Source organism: Nuphar pumila, chromosome 3 (assembly GCF_984573655.1).
Source record: "Nuphar pumila chromosome 3, dmNupPumi1.hap1.1, whole genome shotgun sequence".
Classification (NCBI taxonomy): Eukaryota; Viridiplantae; Streptophyta; class Magnoliopsida; order Nymphaeales; family Nymphaeaceae; genus Nuphar; species Nuphar pumila.
In genome coordinates this window covers 136,905,357-136,921,359 of record NC_143251.1, presented here as the reverse complement: position 1 = coordinate 136,921,359, position 16,003 = coordinate 136,905,357, and the positions used below count along the sequence as shown (strand labels likewise).

Below are 16,003 nucleotides of genomic sequence, written 5' to 3'. Positions count from 1 at the left end.
GAACATACTTTCGTTGAGATAAAACCACACCTTCACTGCTCCTGGCAACTTCTATACCCAGAAAATATCTAAGTGGACTAAGGTCTTTTGTAACAAAGTGTTTTTGAAGATGAGCCTTTGTAGCTGTAATATCTTTCATGTCATCTCCTGTAAGGATGATGTCGTCCACATATACCACCATAACAACTAGACCTGAGTTAGTTTTCTTAATAAATAATGTATGGTCTGACATTGACCTATTGAAACCAAACTGTGACATCACTTCAAACAACTTTTGAAACCATGCACGAGGACTTTATTTCAGACCATATATCGCCTTTCTTAATCTGCACACCTTCTGACACTCCCCCTCAATCTCGAACCCAAGAGATTGTTGCATGTATACTATCTCAGACAGATCTCTCTCTCTCTCTGCCTCGGTTCCTGTGTACCCCATTACAGCTTATCACATGGTATCAGAGCAGTAGGTCTTGGGAGCGTGAGCACGTGTTTTGTCTGCACCAAAGGTGTGCGTCACGTGCTGTCTGCACCAAAGCTCGAGTAAAGGAAAAAGGTGTGAGTATTTTGGTTTTTTTAAGAGTTGCATAGATTTGATAACAGATCTGATGTCTGACAAGTGTCATGACACAGATCTGTAATCAGATCTAAAGGCCACGATAATTTTTTTGTCAACAAGATCGAGTATCGGCCGCCATGGGTGATGTGCAAAAGCCAAAAAATTTTCTTTTCTGATTATGGGTCTAAGTGGAAGTGAAGAAAAATTATACTGCTTAGTCGTAGATCTGGATATTCAAGAATCTGGATGTCAAAAAAAAAAAACATATTTGTGTTATCTGAGGTTGCTGTGAATCCTGTGGTATGAGGAGGATTTTTTTTACTGATCTGATGCTGCCGTGATTTCTGTTTCGTGGAAAATATCTTATCTGGGATGTGCTTATCACAGATCATAGATTTAATGATCCTTTGTTTTGCTTTGGTCGTGGACCTAGATGGCATGTTTGAAGTGGTTCTGGCTATTTCAGATCTGTTTTCAGATCTGCTGTCGTGACTCATCACCATTTTTTGCTATGTGTTGAACAACCTAGTGTGGTTGTGAAATATTCAGATTCGAACTCTGAGTGATCTAAAGAGAGAATCTGATCGTTGTTTGTTTTGTGAATCTGGGATAAGTTTTCTTTTGTCATTTATTGCAACAGTATTATCGGCTAGTGTTTTTTCATTATGGGTGAAGCTTCGAAACTCTATTCCAAGAACGAGACTATTGAGGAATATAAGGCATTTGCAAATCCCTTCTCGTATGACTCTTATGTGAAATTGAATGAAACAAATTATGTCAGGTGGTCCAGAACTTTTATGATGTCGGTATCTGGACATCGTAGAAAACACATGTTATTGGAAACTGAACTAGATGATAAAGTGGGAAAATATATCACTTGGGATGAAGATAATGACATTGTTATGTCATGGATCATGAATAGTGTCGAACCCCATATTGCAGATGGTGTAATTTACTATAATACAACTAAACAGATGTGGGACAATATTTGAGATACATACTCTCAAGAGACTAATGTGAGTCGTATCCTGCAAGTTGAACAAGAGATATATAATTTGCAACAGGGAGATCAAACCTTGGCCCAGTACTATGCCTCCGTCAAAGCAGCATTTGAAAGACTTAATGCTCACATGCCTCTTTGTTGTTCGAAGCAAAAGGATCATCAAGAACACACTATGGTTGCTCAGTTTCTTACAAGCTTGTCTTCAGAATTCTCTGTTGCTAAAGTCCAAATGTTGACTGGATCTGATATACCTATGCTTGTTGATGCATACAATCGCTTGAGTAGACTTATTTTTTCTCTTCCACAATCTCATCCTATATCTCCGACATCTGCTCTAGTTGTCTCATCGGGTTATGAACGTGGAAATACTCAAAATATTAGAGGACGAGGTCGTGGAAGAGGTATGGGAGGTAGAGGTAGACTTCAATGTACTTTCTGTGGAAAATCAAGACACTTAGAAGATCGTTGCTAGGATAAACATAGACGGCCAACCTTCTCTTCATCAAAGCCTAATGTTCCAAAAGCTAATGTTACAACACTAGAGGTCGCAAATGCAAATGAAACTACTCCTGCCAACGACTGTATCACTCTTAGGCGAGCAAAATATGATGAACTGATAGCCCGTCGGCCTTTAAGCTCCTCTTCTCCTGTAGCTGGTGTTGCCTACTCAACAGGGGATCATCTTCATAAAAATGATAGTAAGTGGATTATTGACTCTGGTGCCTCCAGACATTTGTGTAGAAATTCTAATTTCTTTTCAGATCTAAAGGATATTACTGCTCATTGGGGAGTCTCATTAGCAGATGGGAGTTCTCCTGTTGTTGGTCAGGGAAATATTTCTATATCTTCTTCTTTGCAGTTGAAAAATATCCTTCATGCTCCTTCATTTCCTCAGAGTTTACTATAAGTGAGTTGTCTTATAAAAGAGCTAAACTGTAGAGTGATATTTGATCCTGTGGGTTGTCATTTTCAGGATTTGCTGATTGGGAAGAAGATTGGTGGTGGCTATAAAGAAAATGGAGTCTACTACTTGCATCATCCAATGGGGGGCATTTATGCTGCTGTAGATTACTCTTCCAGTCCTGTTCAGTGGCATTGTCGTCTTGGTCACCCTTCATTGTCAAAGCTTCGTTATGTCTTTCCTCAAATTTTGTCTACTACATCATTTCAGTGTGAAGCTTGTCAGTTGGCCAAGCATCATCGGAGTTCGTTTCCTTCTATTCAGAGTCAGTCCAGTCATAAGGTCTTTGAACTTCTTCATGCAGATGTATGGGATCCTAGTAAGATTCCTACCAAGACTCAGTGTCGATATTATCTTGTTATTGTTGATGATTTTTCTAAGTTGTCTTGGGTGATATGAGGTTTCTAGTATTATCAAATCATTAGTTATTGAAATAAAAACTCAAATTGAATCTGTTGTCAAGATTGTTCGCACTGATAATGCACTTGAGTTTAAAACCAAAGCTTTGTTGCAATTTTATCAAGACCGTGGCATTCAACCTCAAACCTCTTGTGCCTATTCTTCCCAACAAAATGGGGTGGCTGAGCGAAAACACAAGCACCTTCTGGATGTAGCACGTACCCTTATGATTCAATCCAATGTTTCTGCTTTATATTGGGGTGATGCGATTATCACAGCTTGTTATCTGATCAACCACATGCCTTCATCATCTGTGAGAGATCAAATTCCTTTACATATCCTAAATCCTAATGCTCCGCTTTTCTCTCTCTCGCCCACGGTATTTAGGTGTGTTTGCTTTGTGCACAAACTTGAACCTGATCGTGATAAATTAGCTGCTCAAGCAACTAAGTGTATGTTTATAGGTTATCCAAAAAATCAAAAGGGGTATCGATGTTATGATCCTATTTCTCGACGAGAGTATGTCAGTGCGGATGTAACTTTCTTGGAGTCCATTCCATATTATTCTAGTACTGGTGCTCTAATACCATGTGATAAGTTGTAATGGGGTACACAGGAACCGAGGCAGAGAGAGAGAGAGATCGGCTGAGAAAGAATGTAACTCGTTATTTCATTTAGGCTAATCACCTCTTGTTTAAATAGAGGTCAGCCAAAAGGGAAAAATTACATATGGGTCCCTCATTATATATAAAATATCAAATAACCACCTTTAAGAATAAATAATACTTGAAACCTCAAAAGGTCGACTAATCTTAACACCGTGAATACACCAGAAAAGAAGTAAAGAAGAGAAACGAGAGATGAAGAAACGAAAGTGAAAAACACAAGAGGGGTGAAGAATAGAAACCTCAAACCTCTAGTTTTGGTCGTACCCTTCTTTGAAGCCCCTTCAATCTCTAGGTGGATCTCCGCTCTGATACCATGAAAGTTTTTCTGAGAACCTGTTTTGTGAAAAGAGAAAGGAAGAGAAGAATAGAGGTTGCGGCTGCCACGATTTCTAAAATGAAATCGTGACCTAAACATTGTATTAATATACTTAAGTGTACAATATGGGTCCGAGTCTGGTATAATGTCCATACCCGAAAGAGAAAAAAATAAAAATTGTGCATAAAATGGACTTGGGTCTTAATATCAGGACCCTAAACACACATTTTCAGATCCGACGAGCTACAAAAGCGACAGTCTTAGCAAGCTAATGCCAAAAATAGAAGGTCAGGGGCACTGTCGCTGTCCTGACGTGAAGAAAGCAGAGGCAGGGGCATCGTGCCCTTGCGCACCTGCTATAAGCGCAAGAAGCAGGGGCTGCGAGCCCCTACTGACCTGCTGTCAGCAAACTACGAGGAGGCAGGGGGTTGCACCCTTGCCCTCAGAAAGCGAGGGCAAGCAGGGTTGCGCCCCTGCCTGACAAAGCAGAAAAGAGGCAGGGGGCTTCGCCCCTGTCTGTCGAGCATGCAAGGAGGTAGGGACTTGTTCCCTGCCTGATGCCGGGGAAGAGGAAGGGGCTCTGCCCCTGCCCGTTAGCGACAAAGGGGGAGGCAAGGGGCTTCACCCCTGCCTGCCGAATACGCAAAGAGGCATGAGCCTGATCCCTGCCTAACAAACACGCGAACAGGCAGGGGGTGAAGCCCCTGCCTGACGCCAGAGAAGAGGGAGCAGGGAGGGGGCTCGACCCCTCCCTTGCCGAAAAAAGGGGAGCAGGGAGGGGCTCGACCCCCTCCCCTGCCGTAACAGGGAGCAGGGAGAAGGTTGGGCCCCTCCCCTGCTAAAGATGGTGCAGGGAGGGGGTTCGACCCCTCCCTTGGCCACAAGGAGCACAGGGAGGGCTTGGCTCCTCCCCTGCCAAAAGGAGACGCAGGGAGGGGGACCGACCCCTCCCCTGCCAAATACGGCATGCAGGGAGGGGCTCGACCCCTCCCCTGCAAACAGAGGCATCGGGAGAGGGTTGGGCCCCTCCCTCGCAAAACACATCGCAGGGTGGGGGCTCTGCCCCTCCCCTGCGATTTAAGGCAGCAAGGAGGGGGCTTTGCCCCTCCCTTGCGATCGAGGGAGACAGGGAGATGGCTCAATCCCTACCTGCGCAAACGGAGAAGTGAGGGAGACAGAGACAAAAGGAAAAGGAGGGGAGCGTACCTGGAGGTCGCCGACGTGCGTTGGCAGACGAGCGAGAGGAGTGGTGATCGCTGCCAGGGGGAGGGCAGTGGTCGACGCATGGGGGAGGGGCTCGCCGACTGTTCCTCCTGCATGTTTTATCTTTAAAACACGCAGGCAGTGAGCGGTGAGGCGGTGCCCGACCGCCTGTCTCCGTTTGGATCCGGGTCGGGTCCAAATCTGGATTCGACCTGGGTCCAACAAATTTTTTGAGGGTTTTACACATAGAGACCGTAAGACAAGAGAAGGGGAGTGAACTGTGATTCCCACAACAAGTAGTTGTCCACAGTAAGTTTAGTGCTAAAAAAATACTGCAAATTAGTAGGTGCTGGCAGTAGAGTTAAAGAGGCACTTAGCTGAGATGACATGGCTGAAAACAAGGCTGTAAGCGATCAAACTACAGCAAGACTGATGCACAATAGACAGTCTGCCGCACTATGGCCAGAAGACGAATCTTGACGTCAAGGGGAGAGCCAAAAACACAATCTTAACACAAATCAGAACCAAAGCTCTGATACCATGCTAAAATCAGAGCATATGCACATGATAGAAATCACACATGCAATCGCCTGACATAGACTGGTTTAATGTGGTTCGGCAAAAGATACCTATGTCCACGGTGTTAAAATGTAAAACTGTACATATATGTATATATAATAATATTATATTATTATATATATATAAATACATTTTTCATTTCTTTCATTTCTGTAATTTTTTTCCTTTATTTTTATTTTTTGTCTTTATGTCATCTAGTTCAGATTGAACTAGAATGATTGTTGCTAGTCAAGTCCTGTCCAGACTTGACTAGCAATAGAGCTGTTGGACAGACACAGTCCAACCGCTCTTAATAGAGCTGTTGGACTGACACATTCCAACAGCTCTAAATAGAGTTGTTGGACTGTGCCCAACAGCTCTATTGAGTCCTCTTTCAGCTGTGTATATAAAGGGGTGCAGCCCCTCTTGTATTTTACTCCAATGCTTCTTAAGCAATTGGTTTTTCATATCAATAAAGAATACATTTTTATTTTTATTTTGTTTCCAGTTATACCCTTTTTAAGGGTTATGCTTTAGTGTCATTCTTGACACTTGCTCTTGTTAATCTAAGCTCGTGTTTCGAAGATCCCCATTTCATTTCATGGTATCAAAGCCGCAGAAGTACTAAATCTTGAGGAAAAGCTGCCTCGGTTTCCGTGCCCGTTTGCAAAAGTGTTCGCCACTTGAAGAGAAGTGTTTTATCACTTCATTGGAGAGGATTTCACATCTTGTTGTATTGTTTTTTTTTTCTTTCTTTTTCATTTTCCTTCTTGTTTCTCTTCTATCCCTATTCTTTCTCTCCTTGTAATCGATGGATGACAATGATAAAGTCACCATCATGCCTATGAAACTAAGTGATACGAACTATGTAACATGGGCTTCAATCATGAAACACCATATATGGGGAAAAGGCTTATGGGGGATTGTGGATGGTTCCGATTCGGAACCTAAGCTATCTCTTACTAAAAAGGAGGGAGATAAAGAGGTCCCTCTATCGGAAGAAGAGAAAATCAAGGCTATTGCCTCATACGAGAAGAAATGGAAAGAATGGAGAATATCTCATGCGAAGATAATGTCATGGCTTATCAATAGCGTTGACATTAAAAAATCCTCAAGTCTTGCCAAATTTGATCATGCTGATAAGGCATGGGAATACCTTAAGAATATGTATTCCCTTAAAGATATTGCACACGTGTGCAACCTCCAAGAAAAAGTTCGAATGATGACACAAGGAGACAAAACTATTCGTGAATATTACAATGGGTTGTCCGAACTTTGGGAAGAACTTTCCCTTTTAGAACCAAAGTGGCATTGTGCCGAAGACATCGAGCTTCGTCAGAAACAACTCGATGTTGAACATTTTTACCAGTTTATCACTGGATTAAGGCCGGAATTTGAAACCACTAAATCGGCCCTACTTCATCGGGGAAAAATTCCTTCTATTGTTGAAACTATTGAAGAGTTAACAATGGAAGAAAATCGTCTCCGGAAAGGTTCTTTAAAAATTGAAGATGATTCCGTTTTAGCCGTGTCTAGACCAGGGAATCATGTTCGATCATATAAGCCTCCTCACTTTAACCGACAAAATGGTGACTATGATAAGAAGAAAGTTATTTGTCATCACTCTCATGAACCGGGACACTACAGGCCACAATGTCCCAAACTTAAGGAGCTGAGAGAAAAAAGAGCTGCAATTGCTGGATCGGAGCCTAAAGATCAGGATGCACCAGTTTTCCTGACCCAACTAATGGAGATTCTTCAGCCTCTCATCAAAGGTGCCTCTTCCTCATCTGAAGCTTCAACCGGCGCAGCAGCCTCATCTTTTTCTGATCTAGGTAGAATTTCTTGGCTTCTTGACTCTGGTGCATCTTTTCATATGACCCCAAATAATCAAAGTCTATCCAAATGTGTTAAAAATAAAACAAGTGTGTCAAAGGTCTTTACTGCTGATGGGACTTCTCTTGAAATAGAAGGAATAGGAAATTTTGAAAAAATTTATAAAACAAAAAAAAAAATTTATTCCAGAAATTAGACATGTTCCCAAATTAAATTTAAATCTTTTATCTGTATCTCAAATTTCTGATTATGGGTGTAATATTTCTTTTTCTTCTCATGGTTGTTGGGTACAGGATCGCCAGTCGGGCAAGCTGATTGGGGAAGGCCATAGAGAAGGAGGACTCTATTACATGGATTTTTTGGAAATGCCGAAGAAAGCTTTTTGTTATAATATTCAAAAAATAGAGTTGGAACTGTGGCATAAGAGACTTGGTCACCCACATATAGCCAAAATCCAACATTTTCCAAATCTAGGGAAATTTTGTAACTCTGAATCATTTGATTGTAAAGATTGTATTCTCGGCAAAATGAAAAGATTACCATTTCAGAACAGAACCTTTTTCTCTTCAAGACCACTTGAATTAATACACTCGGATGTTTGGGGTCCTGCACCAGTAATTTCTAAAGGAGGATTTGTTTACTATGTTATTTTTGTCGATGATTTCTCCCGACATACGTGGATGTACTTTCTCAAACATAAGTCTGAAGTATTTTCATACTTTCAAACTTTTCATAATATGGTTAAAAACAAGTTTCAAAATGATATTACTATTTTTCGCACAGATTCAGGGGGAGAGTTTTTATCCACAGATTTTCAAAATTATCTTAAATTGCATGGCATCACACATCAAAGATCTTGTCCTTATACACCTCAACAAAATGGACTGGCAGAACGAAAACATCGCCATATTATAGAAACCACTAGGACTTTATTAATAGCAAATCAAGTCCCGAAAGACTTTTGGGCAGAAGCTGCCTTAACTGCCACCTATCTCATTAATAGGATGTCATCTTCTTCGTTACAAAATATCACTCCCATTGAAAAACTTATGAACATTTCTCCAGACTACTCTAGACTAAGAATATTTGGGTGCAAATGTTTCATATTTACTGACAAAAATGATAAACTTTCCCCTCGTGCGATTCCCTGTGCCTTTTTAGGATATGCTGAAAACCAGAAAGGTTATAGATGTTTTGACTTCAAAAATAATAAACTATATGTGTCTAGAAATGTTTCCTTTCTTGAAAAGGAGAGCTTCTTTGATTTTAGAAAATTAAAAGACGTCACTGAGTACTCTTTTTTGCTAGATCTAACATCAACATCTGATGAATATGACCTTGACTGTAACTTTGATGATGATCAAAGAATTATTGATCTTAATGTTGAAAATGAAGAAGTTCATAGAGATACTAGTATTCAATATTCCAGGCGACAAGAGTCTAATCCTCCATGTGCACTTGAGAAATATTCTAACATTCCAACTAGACAATCAACCCGAATCTCGAGGCCTCCAGGAAAGTTTGTATCATACGAGTCTTTCTCACCCACATATAGGGCAGTTATTGCATTAATTCACTCATATGAAGAACCATTCACATATTTTCAAGCAAAAAATGATATCAAATGGATAGAAGCCATGAAAGCTGAATTAGATGCACTTGAAAAGGCTTCTACATGGAATATTCAAGATCTTCCTCCAGGGAAGAAAACTATAGGATGTCGATGGGTTTATAAAATTAAAACCAAGAGTGATGGTACTCTTGAAAGATATAAAGCCCGTTTAGTAGCCAAAGGTTATGCCCAAGAATATGGGATTGATTATGAAGAAACCTTTGCTCCGGTGGCTCGTATGACTACTGTCCGAACCTTAATTGCCTTAGCTTCTATCAAAAAATGGTCTATTTTTCAAATGGATGTCAAAAATGCTTTTTTAAATGGAAAGCTAGTTGAAAAAGTATATATGGAATCCCCTCCTGGTCTAAGTATTCCTAAGGGTAAAGTCCTTCGCTTAGAAAAAGCTCTTTATGGACTTAAACAAGCACCAAAAGCTTGGTATGATAGGTTTAGTCGTGTTATGATTGATATTGGTTTTCAATTCTGTTTAACTGACACTGCTTTGTTTATTAAGAATTCTGATGCAGGGATCATTGTGCTTCTTCTCTATGTGGATGATATGATCATCACCGGAAGCGATAAACAGGGAGTTGAAACAATCAAAACACTTCTTAAATCTCATTTTGAAATGACTGATTTGGGTTTGTTGAGATATTTTTTAGGCATTGAAGTTGCTTATTCTCCTAGAGGATATTTATTATCTCAGACTAAATTTGCTTTTGATATTGTTTTCAGGTCTGGTATTACTGATGATAAGAAAGTCGACACTCCAGAAGTTGTTAATGTTAAAATGAAGATTGATGATGGAGAACTTCTTGCAGACCCTACTCCTTACAGACAGCTTGTCGGGGCACTTTCCTATCTATCCATTACCAGACCAGATATAGCACATGTTGTTCATACAGCAAGTCAATTTCAACATGCTCCTACTTCTGTTCATATGGGAGCAGTCATGCGTATTATCAGATACATCAAGTCCTCTCTTTCACGAGGACTTTTCTTATCTTCCTCCTCTTCTCTTGATTTAATTGCATATACTGATGCTGATTGGGGAGGTGATCCCAATAACAGACACTCAACCACTGGCTTTTGTGTCTTTTTAGGGGAATCATTAATCTCGTGGAGGTGTAAAAAGCAGCAGAAGGTATCTCTCTCATCCACCGAAGCTGAATACAGAGCCATGGCAACCACGACCATGGAAGTAGTTTGGCTCCGACGACTGCTTGCTGACATGGGAGTTGAAGCAACAAAGGCTTCACAAATGTGTTGTGACAACAAAAGTGCGATCTATATTGCCAGTAACAGAACATTCCACGAACGCACCAAACACATCGAAATGGATTGTCACTACGTCAGAGAGGAATATCTACACGGGATAATTGATCTGCCATATGTCACTTCAGAATATCAGTTAGCAGACTTCTTTACAAAGCCTCTTGCTGCTCCCCGATTTCACTTTCTCTTAGACAAACTTTCGCTCATTGTACCGTAAGTTTGAGGGGTAGTGTTAAAATGTAAAACTGTACATATATGTATATATAATAATATTATATTATTATATATATAAATATATTTTTCATTTCTGTAATTTTTTTCCTTTATTTTTATTTTTTGTCTTTATGTCATCTAGTTCAGATTAAACTAGAATGACTGTTGCTAGTCAAGTCCTGTCCAGACTTGACTAGCAATAGAGCTGTTGGACAGACACATTCCAACAGCTCTTAATAGAGCTGTTGGACTGACACATTCCAACAGCTCTAAATAGAGCTGTTGGACTGTGCCCAACAGCTCTATTGAGTCCTCTTTCAGCTGTGTATATAAAGGGGTGCAGCCCCTCTTGTATTTTACTCCAATGCTTCTTAAGCAATTGGTTTTTCATATCAATAAAGAATACATTTTTATTTTTATTTTGTTTTCAGTTATACCCTTTTTAAGGGTTATGCTTTAGTGTCATTTTTGACACTTGCTCTTGTTAATCTAAGCTCGTGTTTCGAAGATCCCCATTTCATTTCACACGGCCCTCAACTTACTCTCTTCCTCTCTCAACACTAATGTGAAGAAGAGGTTACCTTATATGAATGATTTGTTTACAATTTTAGAATCTCTCTTTGTTTCTTCTTTTGATTTGGATACAAATTCTTTATTTTGAGAAAACTTTCCTCCAGAGTCACAACTTCCCAACGTCTTTTAGTAGTTTCCTTTGCTCCATCAATTGCTTGCTTGAGGCTCATCCATGAGCTTCTAGAGTGCTCAACGATCTTGGATCTTCTCCATCCATCTTTGGATTTGGATACGGATACTTGTCTAGATGTGATCCTTTAACAAGTATATAAAAGTCAACATCATTACAAGTATTACAATTATGCCACTCTAAGTAGTAGCATACAAACCGTGTACAAAATTGAAATAAACCAATTTAATACAATACAAGTAAGCAACTAAAACAATATAATATTCCATATGTAACTGCTGATCACATCTTGAGGTGCTTCATAACACAAAATGGCAAAAATGCCCTTGTGTTGATAATGTGCTGGGCGTAATACTTCCCCTCAAGTTGTGCATTCATCTCCAACATGCACAACTTGCCTCTCAATAATCTAAATCTGTCTTTAGAGAACTGTTGTGATTCTTGTGAATATATTTGCCACTTGCACATCTAATTTCACCTACTGCCTTGACTTCTTCGAAATCTGCTGTTTGTTTTACAAAATGATAATCAATCTGAACATGCTTAGATCTATCATTAAATACTGAATTTACAACCAAATCCGACACACTTTTGTTATCTTAATAAATGTTGGCTTCATGGGCTCTCAAATTGTGTAAAGAAGTTATTAATCTACAAAATTTCTGATTTTATACTAGAGCTCTATAGTTTTGCTTCTGTTCTTGATGTAGCTACACTTTGGGTGTAAATCATAAGATATATTTTGCTTTTGTGCCTGATGTGGCTACACTACCCATAAATAATAAGATGACATTTTTATTTTTAATTTCTGTTTGTGCCTTCATGGGTTGTGATCTTAAGTTTTAGATTTGTGCGCCCAACTTTCAATAAGATTGTAATCCAATTTTAGTTCCAAAATTTAGGAAGTTTTTATTTTTCTTGCATTTCTTTCCTTTTTGTTATTGTAATTTTGTGAGCTTTTAAGTATCTGATTTATTTAGGACTATGCAGGGACAAGTTACTAACATCTTCATAATTGCTGTTGTGTTTACCATTTTCAACATAAAAAACCAATAAACTCATTAAATGAGTAAAACCTACCATTTCTTGCTGATTTTTACCGTTCTTATATTAAAATCATTTGTTATACTCAGGTTGGCAATAATCTGCTGGTCTCTTCTCTTTTTCACAAGGTGGTTTCACCATTAAATTTTGATTTTTGTCCATAGTTTTTGCCTTGGGAAACATGAGCCTCTCTCTCTCTCTCTCTTCCCCTTTTTTGCATAAGCCATTTCATGTCTAGAGATAAAAAAATCAAAGTGCCTTCTAGCCGGATTGATCTCCAGTTATGTTCATGTCATCAACATGGGCTAATAGATAATCTTTTCTCTGTGGTGTTAACGAACAATGCAAGGTCTTCTGACTTTTTAACCAAGTCCTTCAGGGGATAAATTGTGTAAATTATCCACCATCCGTTGAGAAAACTGCGAAATGGTATCCTTGACCTCATTTTGCTGATTTAGCTCATATCCATCACTTGTAATGCAATATACATCCTCTTTATGAAACATGTTTAACTATTTAATGATAATTCTTGCCAAAAACAGCATGGGTGTGTTTCATGCGTCATTTTTTTTTTGCAATTACTTATTCTTAATTTTTGATATCACACCTGCTTGGGTTACCCGAGTGTCAGCGGGTCTGAGGAGAAGGTGCTGACCCCTTGGTCCTAGGTTCGACTCCCACCGGGTGTGCGAGTGCCTTTGACTGCTGGGCTCCATAAGTGCTTGGGTCGGTGACCCCACCCGGGGTTTACCTCACAGGGGGCAGGCCCATTAAGTGACCCAGGAAAAACTTTTATATCAATCTACTCTTTCTTATAGTAAACAGAGTGAACTTCACATGCAATATGATGTAAACTTTGTTTACCTAGTTACAGAATATTTGCTTGCACTAATTATTCGATTGCTGAATGTGGACTTCTCTTTACAGCTAAGGCACAAGATCCTCCCAATTTTGGCATGAGATTGCAGATAGCACTGGGTGCTGCTAGGGGCATTCAGTACCTTCACAATGAAGCAAATCCACCAATATTCCATCGTGATATTAAAGCCAGCAATATATTACTGGACTCCAAATTCATTGCCAAAGTTGCTGATTTTGGGCTCTCAAGGCTTGCACCTGTTCCTGAACTAGAGGGAACTGAACCAGGTCATGTGTCTACTGTGGTTAAAGGCACTCCGGTAAGCGAGCGTTACAGAATTCTTTTTGGGGGATAATTTATTTTCTGGAAATAGATTGTGGTTCTTATTTTTGATGTGGATAGTTATAGTGTGTGTGTGATTCTTGTTTCTTCATAAGTTCAATGTAAATATGTTTAATATATTGTAAAAGAGACACCCATTAATCTTAGTCGTTCTTCCTTTGCAGGGTTACCTTGATCCTGAGTACTTCTTAACCCACAAATTGACAGATAAAAGTGATGTTTACAGCCTTGGAGTTGTGTTTCTTGAACTCTTGACAGGAATGCATCCCATCTCACACGGTAAAAACATTGTCCGTGAGGTAATCTCTTTTCACTATCTAATCTTCACTTATTTTCTTATTATTTGTTGTATTTTCTTGCAAATGGACGATCAATCATACTTATGCTCAATAGTTTATTCATGATGCTAATGGATGACATTGTTAAAATGTATATATATATATTGGGGATTTATATGCTATTGTCGACATTGCCTACAAATTCCCCTTTGTTTTCATTTTTTTGGTTGTTTTTCATGAAACCAACCTTACAGATGTGATCTACATGACATTTAGGTCCAACATGTTGAGTTTATATCCAAAGTGAAATCCAACTTAAGGAAGCTTTGATCTAGTTGAATCCAACTCTCGTGGCAAACGGGGTTATATGCCTCTTCTCATATGGTGCAAAAGAAGTGAAGAATTAGTTCGTTGGATTCTGGACAATGATACTTTTTGTCTGCGATTTACTTTCATATGTGAAAGGAATTTCTTCTCTCCATATCGTTGCACTATCAATTATTTTCAGAATTGTAGAACAAGGAATGACCAGGATGTCCGTCATAGGCTTTCACTGATGTCATGAGGCACACTTTGATATTCTACTAGCAGTGCATAAAGTGCTTTTCTATTCTAGGAATCCCTCTATCATCTTGAATTCCTTAAGGAACACCAAGTCTGTGAGGAAGCATCTTACATGAGGACCTCTTCTGCTTATTTTTCAATTTTTGTAGGACTGTTTAAGATTCATGTTCTTTGTTATTCTCTAGAAGTTGCTGTTACTATTCTTTGATGGTCTGAATCTCATGGCGGATTTAACAACAGGTGAACAATGCATACCAAGCTGGGCTTCTGATGACCATTATAGATAATCGGATGGGTTCCTATCCGTGTGAATGTGTGGAACAGTTTGTGGAGTTGGCCATTAGATGCTGTCAGGATGAACCTGACCAACGCCCTCATGTGTCTGAAGTAGTTCGGGAGCTTGAAAACATCTGGCAAAAGACACCACAATCTCAGTACCCACCTTCAAAGTCAGTGCAAACTGATGCCGGAATCACTGAAAGTCTGAATCCATCATCAGTTACCAAAACTAAAAAACCCTATGTATCTTCTGATGTCTCTAGCAGCGATTTACACAGTGGTACCATGCCCGACCTTACCCCACGTTGAGGTGCCATCAGGTTTATTTTCTGCATGAATGATGTCTGCACCAACTGCAACTCTGCAAACTCATATTTTTTCATCTGAGGTATCTTTATTATGTAAGGCTTAAAAGTTGTTACAATTGTTTGCATGTACAAACGACTTAGCAATTTCCATTTATTTTTTGCTTTTTTGGTCCAATTGACTCCATGGATGTGTTGTTGTACATGTTTTTAGTGAGAACTGACTTTTGAATTGCCGGAATCCGATCTGCGTACATGTTTTTTCGGCAATGCAAAAATCAACAGTTGTAAATGCATTGATTTTTTTCAACTAAAAAGTCTTTTCATCAAAAAAAGATTGATCCAAGGATCGATTCCCACTAAATCAAGCATGATGAACACATCTACAACTTTAGATTGAGTCAAAACAACTTACCTAGTGAGATTTCAAGTAAGTTATACCTGCAATGGATTTATTAAACAGAAAATGAACGTACTATATGGGTAATTTGACGTATTTTTCTAAAAAAACTATAATTTTTTATAGTCTCCTCATGTCTAAAATCACAAATATCTGGATATAAAGAGACCTTTTTACCCTTTGCACATGTGAACTTCTCTTATATAGGTGAACTTCCTCTCAAATATGTGATTGTTTTTTGTAGAACAAATCTGTTCTTTTATCCGTATCTCTCTTATCAAATGTCGAAAACTTGTGTCTTTACATTTGTTGAAAAGCTGAGACACAAGCTTACAACATATGTTTTGAGTTAGAATGGAAAACCCTTCTTGGTTTCCATTTCATAGTTTCAAAATCGGAATAGAAACATGCATCCTCTAGGGTTGTGCATTTTTCATCCGTCCTATGCTATTTTTTGCTCACTTGCACTTGAAATCCAAAAAAAAAAAGAAAGAGATAGATTGAGATGTTAGCTTTTACTATCATCAAGATCATCTTGATTTGATGAGCGGTTGGGAAGAAATATCATCTGAAAGATAGATTGTTTCTTGTAAATATGCAAATAATGAATATATGCAAGGATAAGG

The 16,003-nt window shown here is 39.0% G+C and overlaps 1 protein-coding gene across 2 annotated transcripts in view; it reads left to right on the top strand.

Annotated features, from left to right (window-relative positions):
- Positions 1-15,155, top strand: part of LOC149843998 (putative LRR receptor-like serine/threonine-protein kinase At1g06840) — a 224,660-nt gene extending 209,505 nt beyond the window's left edge. For both annotated transcript variants that reach the window (XM_090000227.1, XM_090000226.1), the window contains exons 18-20: positions 13,278-13,528; positions 13,716-13,850; positions 14,634-15,155. In XM_090000227.1, coding sequence (XP_089856353.1) covers positions 13,278-13,528; positions 13,716-13,850; positions 14,634-14,981 — 734 coding nt within the window. In that variant the 3' untranslated portion in view covers positions 14,982-15,155. The remainder of the gene's footprint in view (positions 1-13,277; positions 13,529-13,715; positions 13,851-14,633) is intronic.
- The last annotated feature ends 848 nt before the right edge of the window (positions 15,156-16,003 follow it).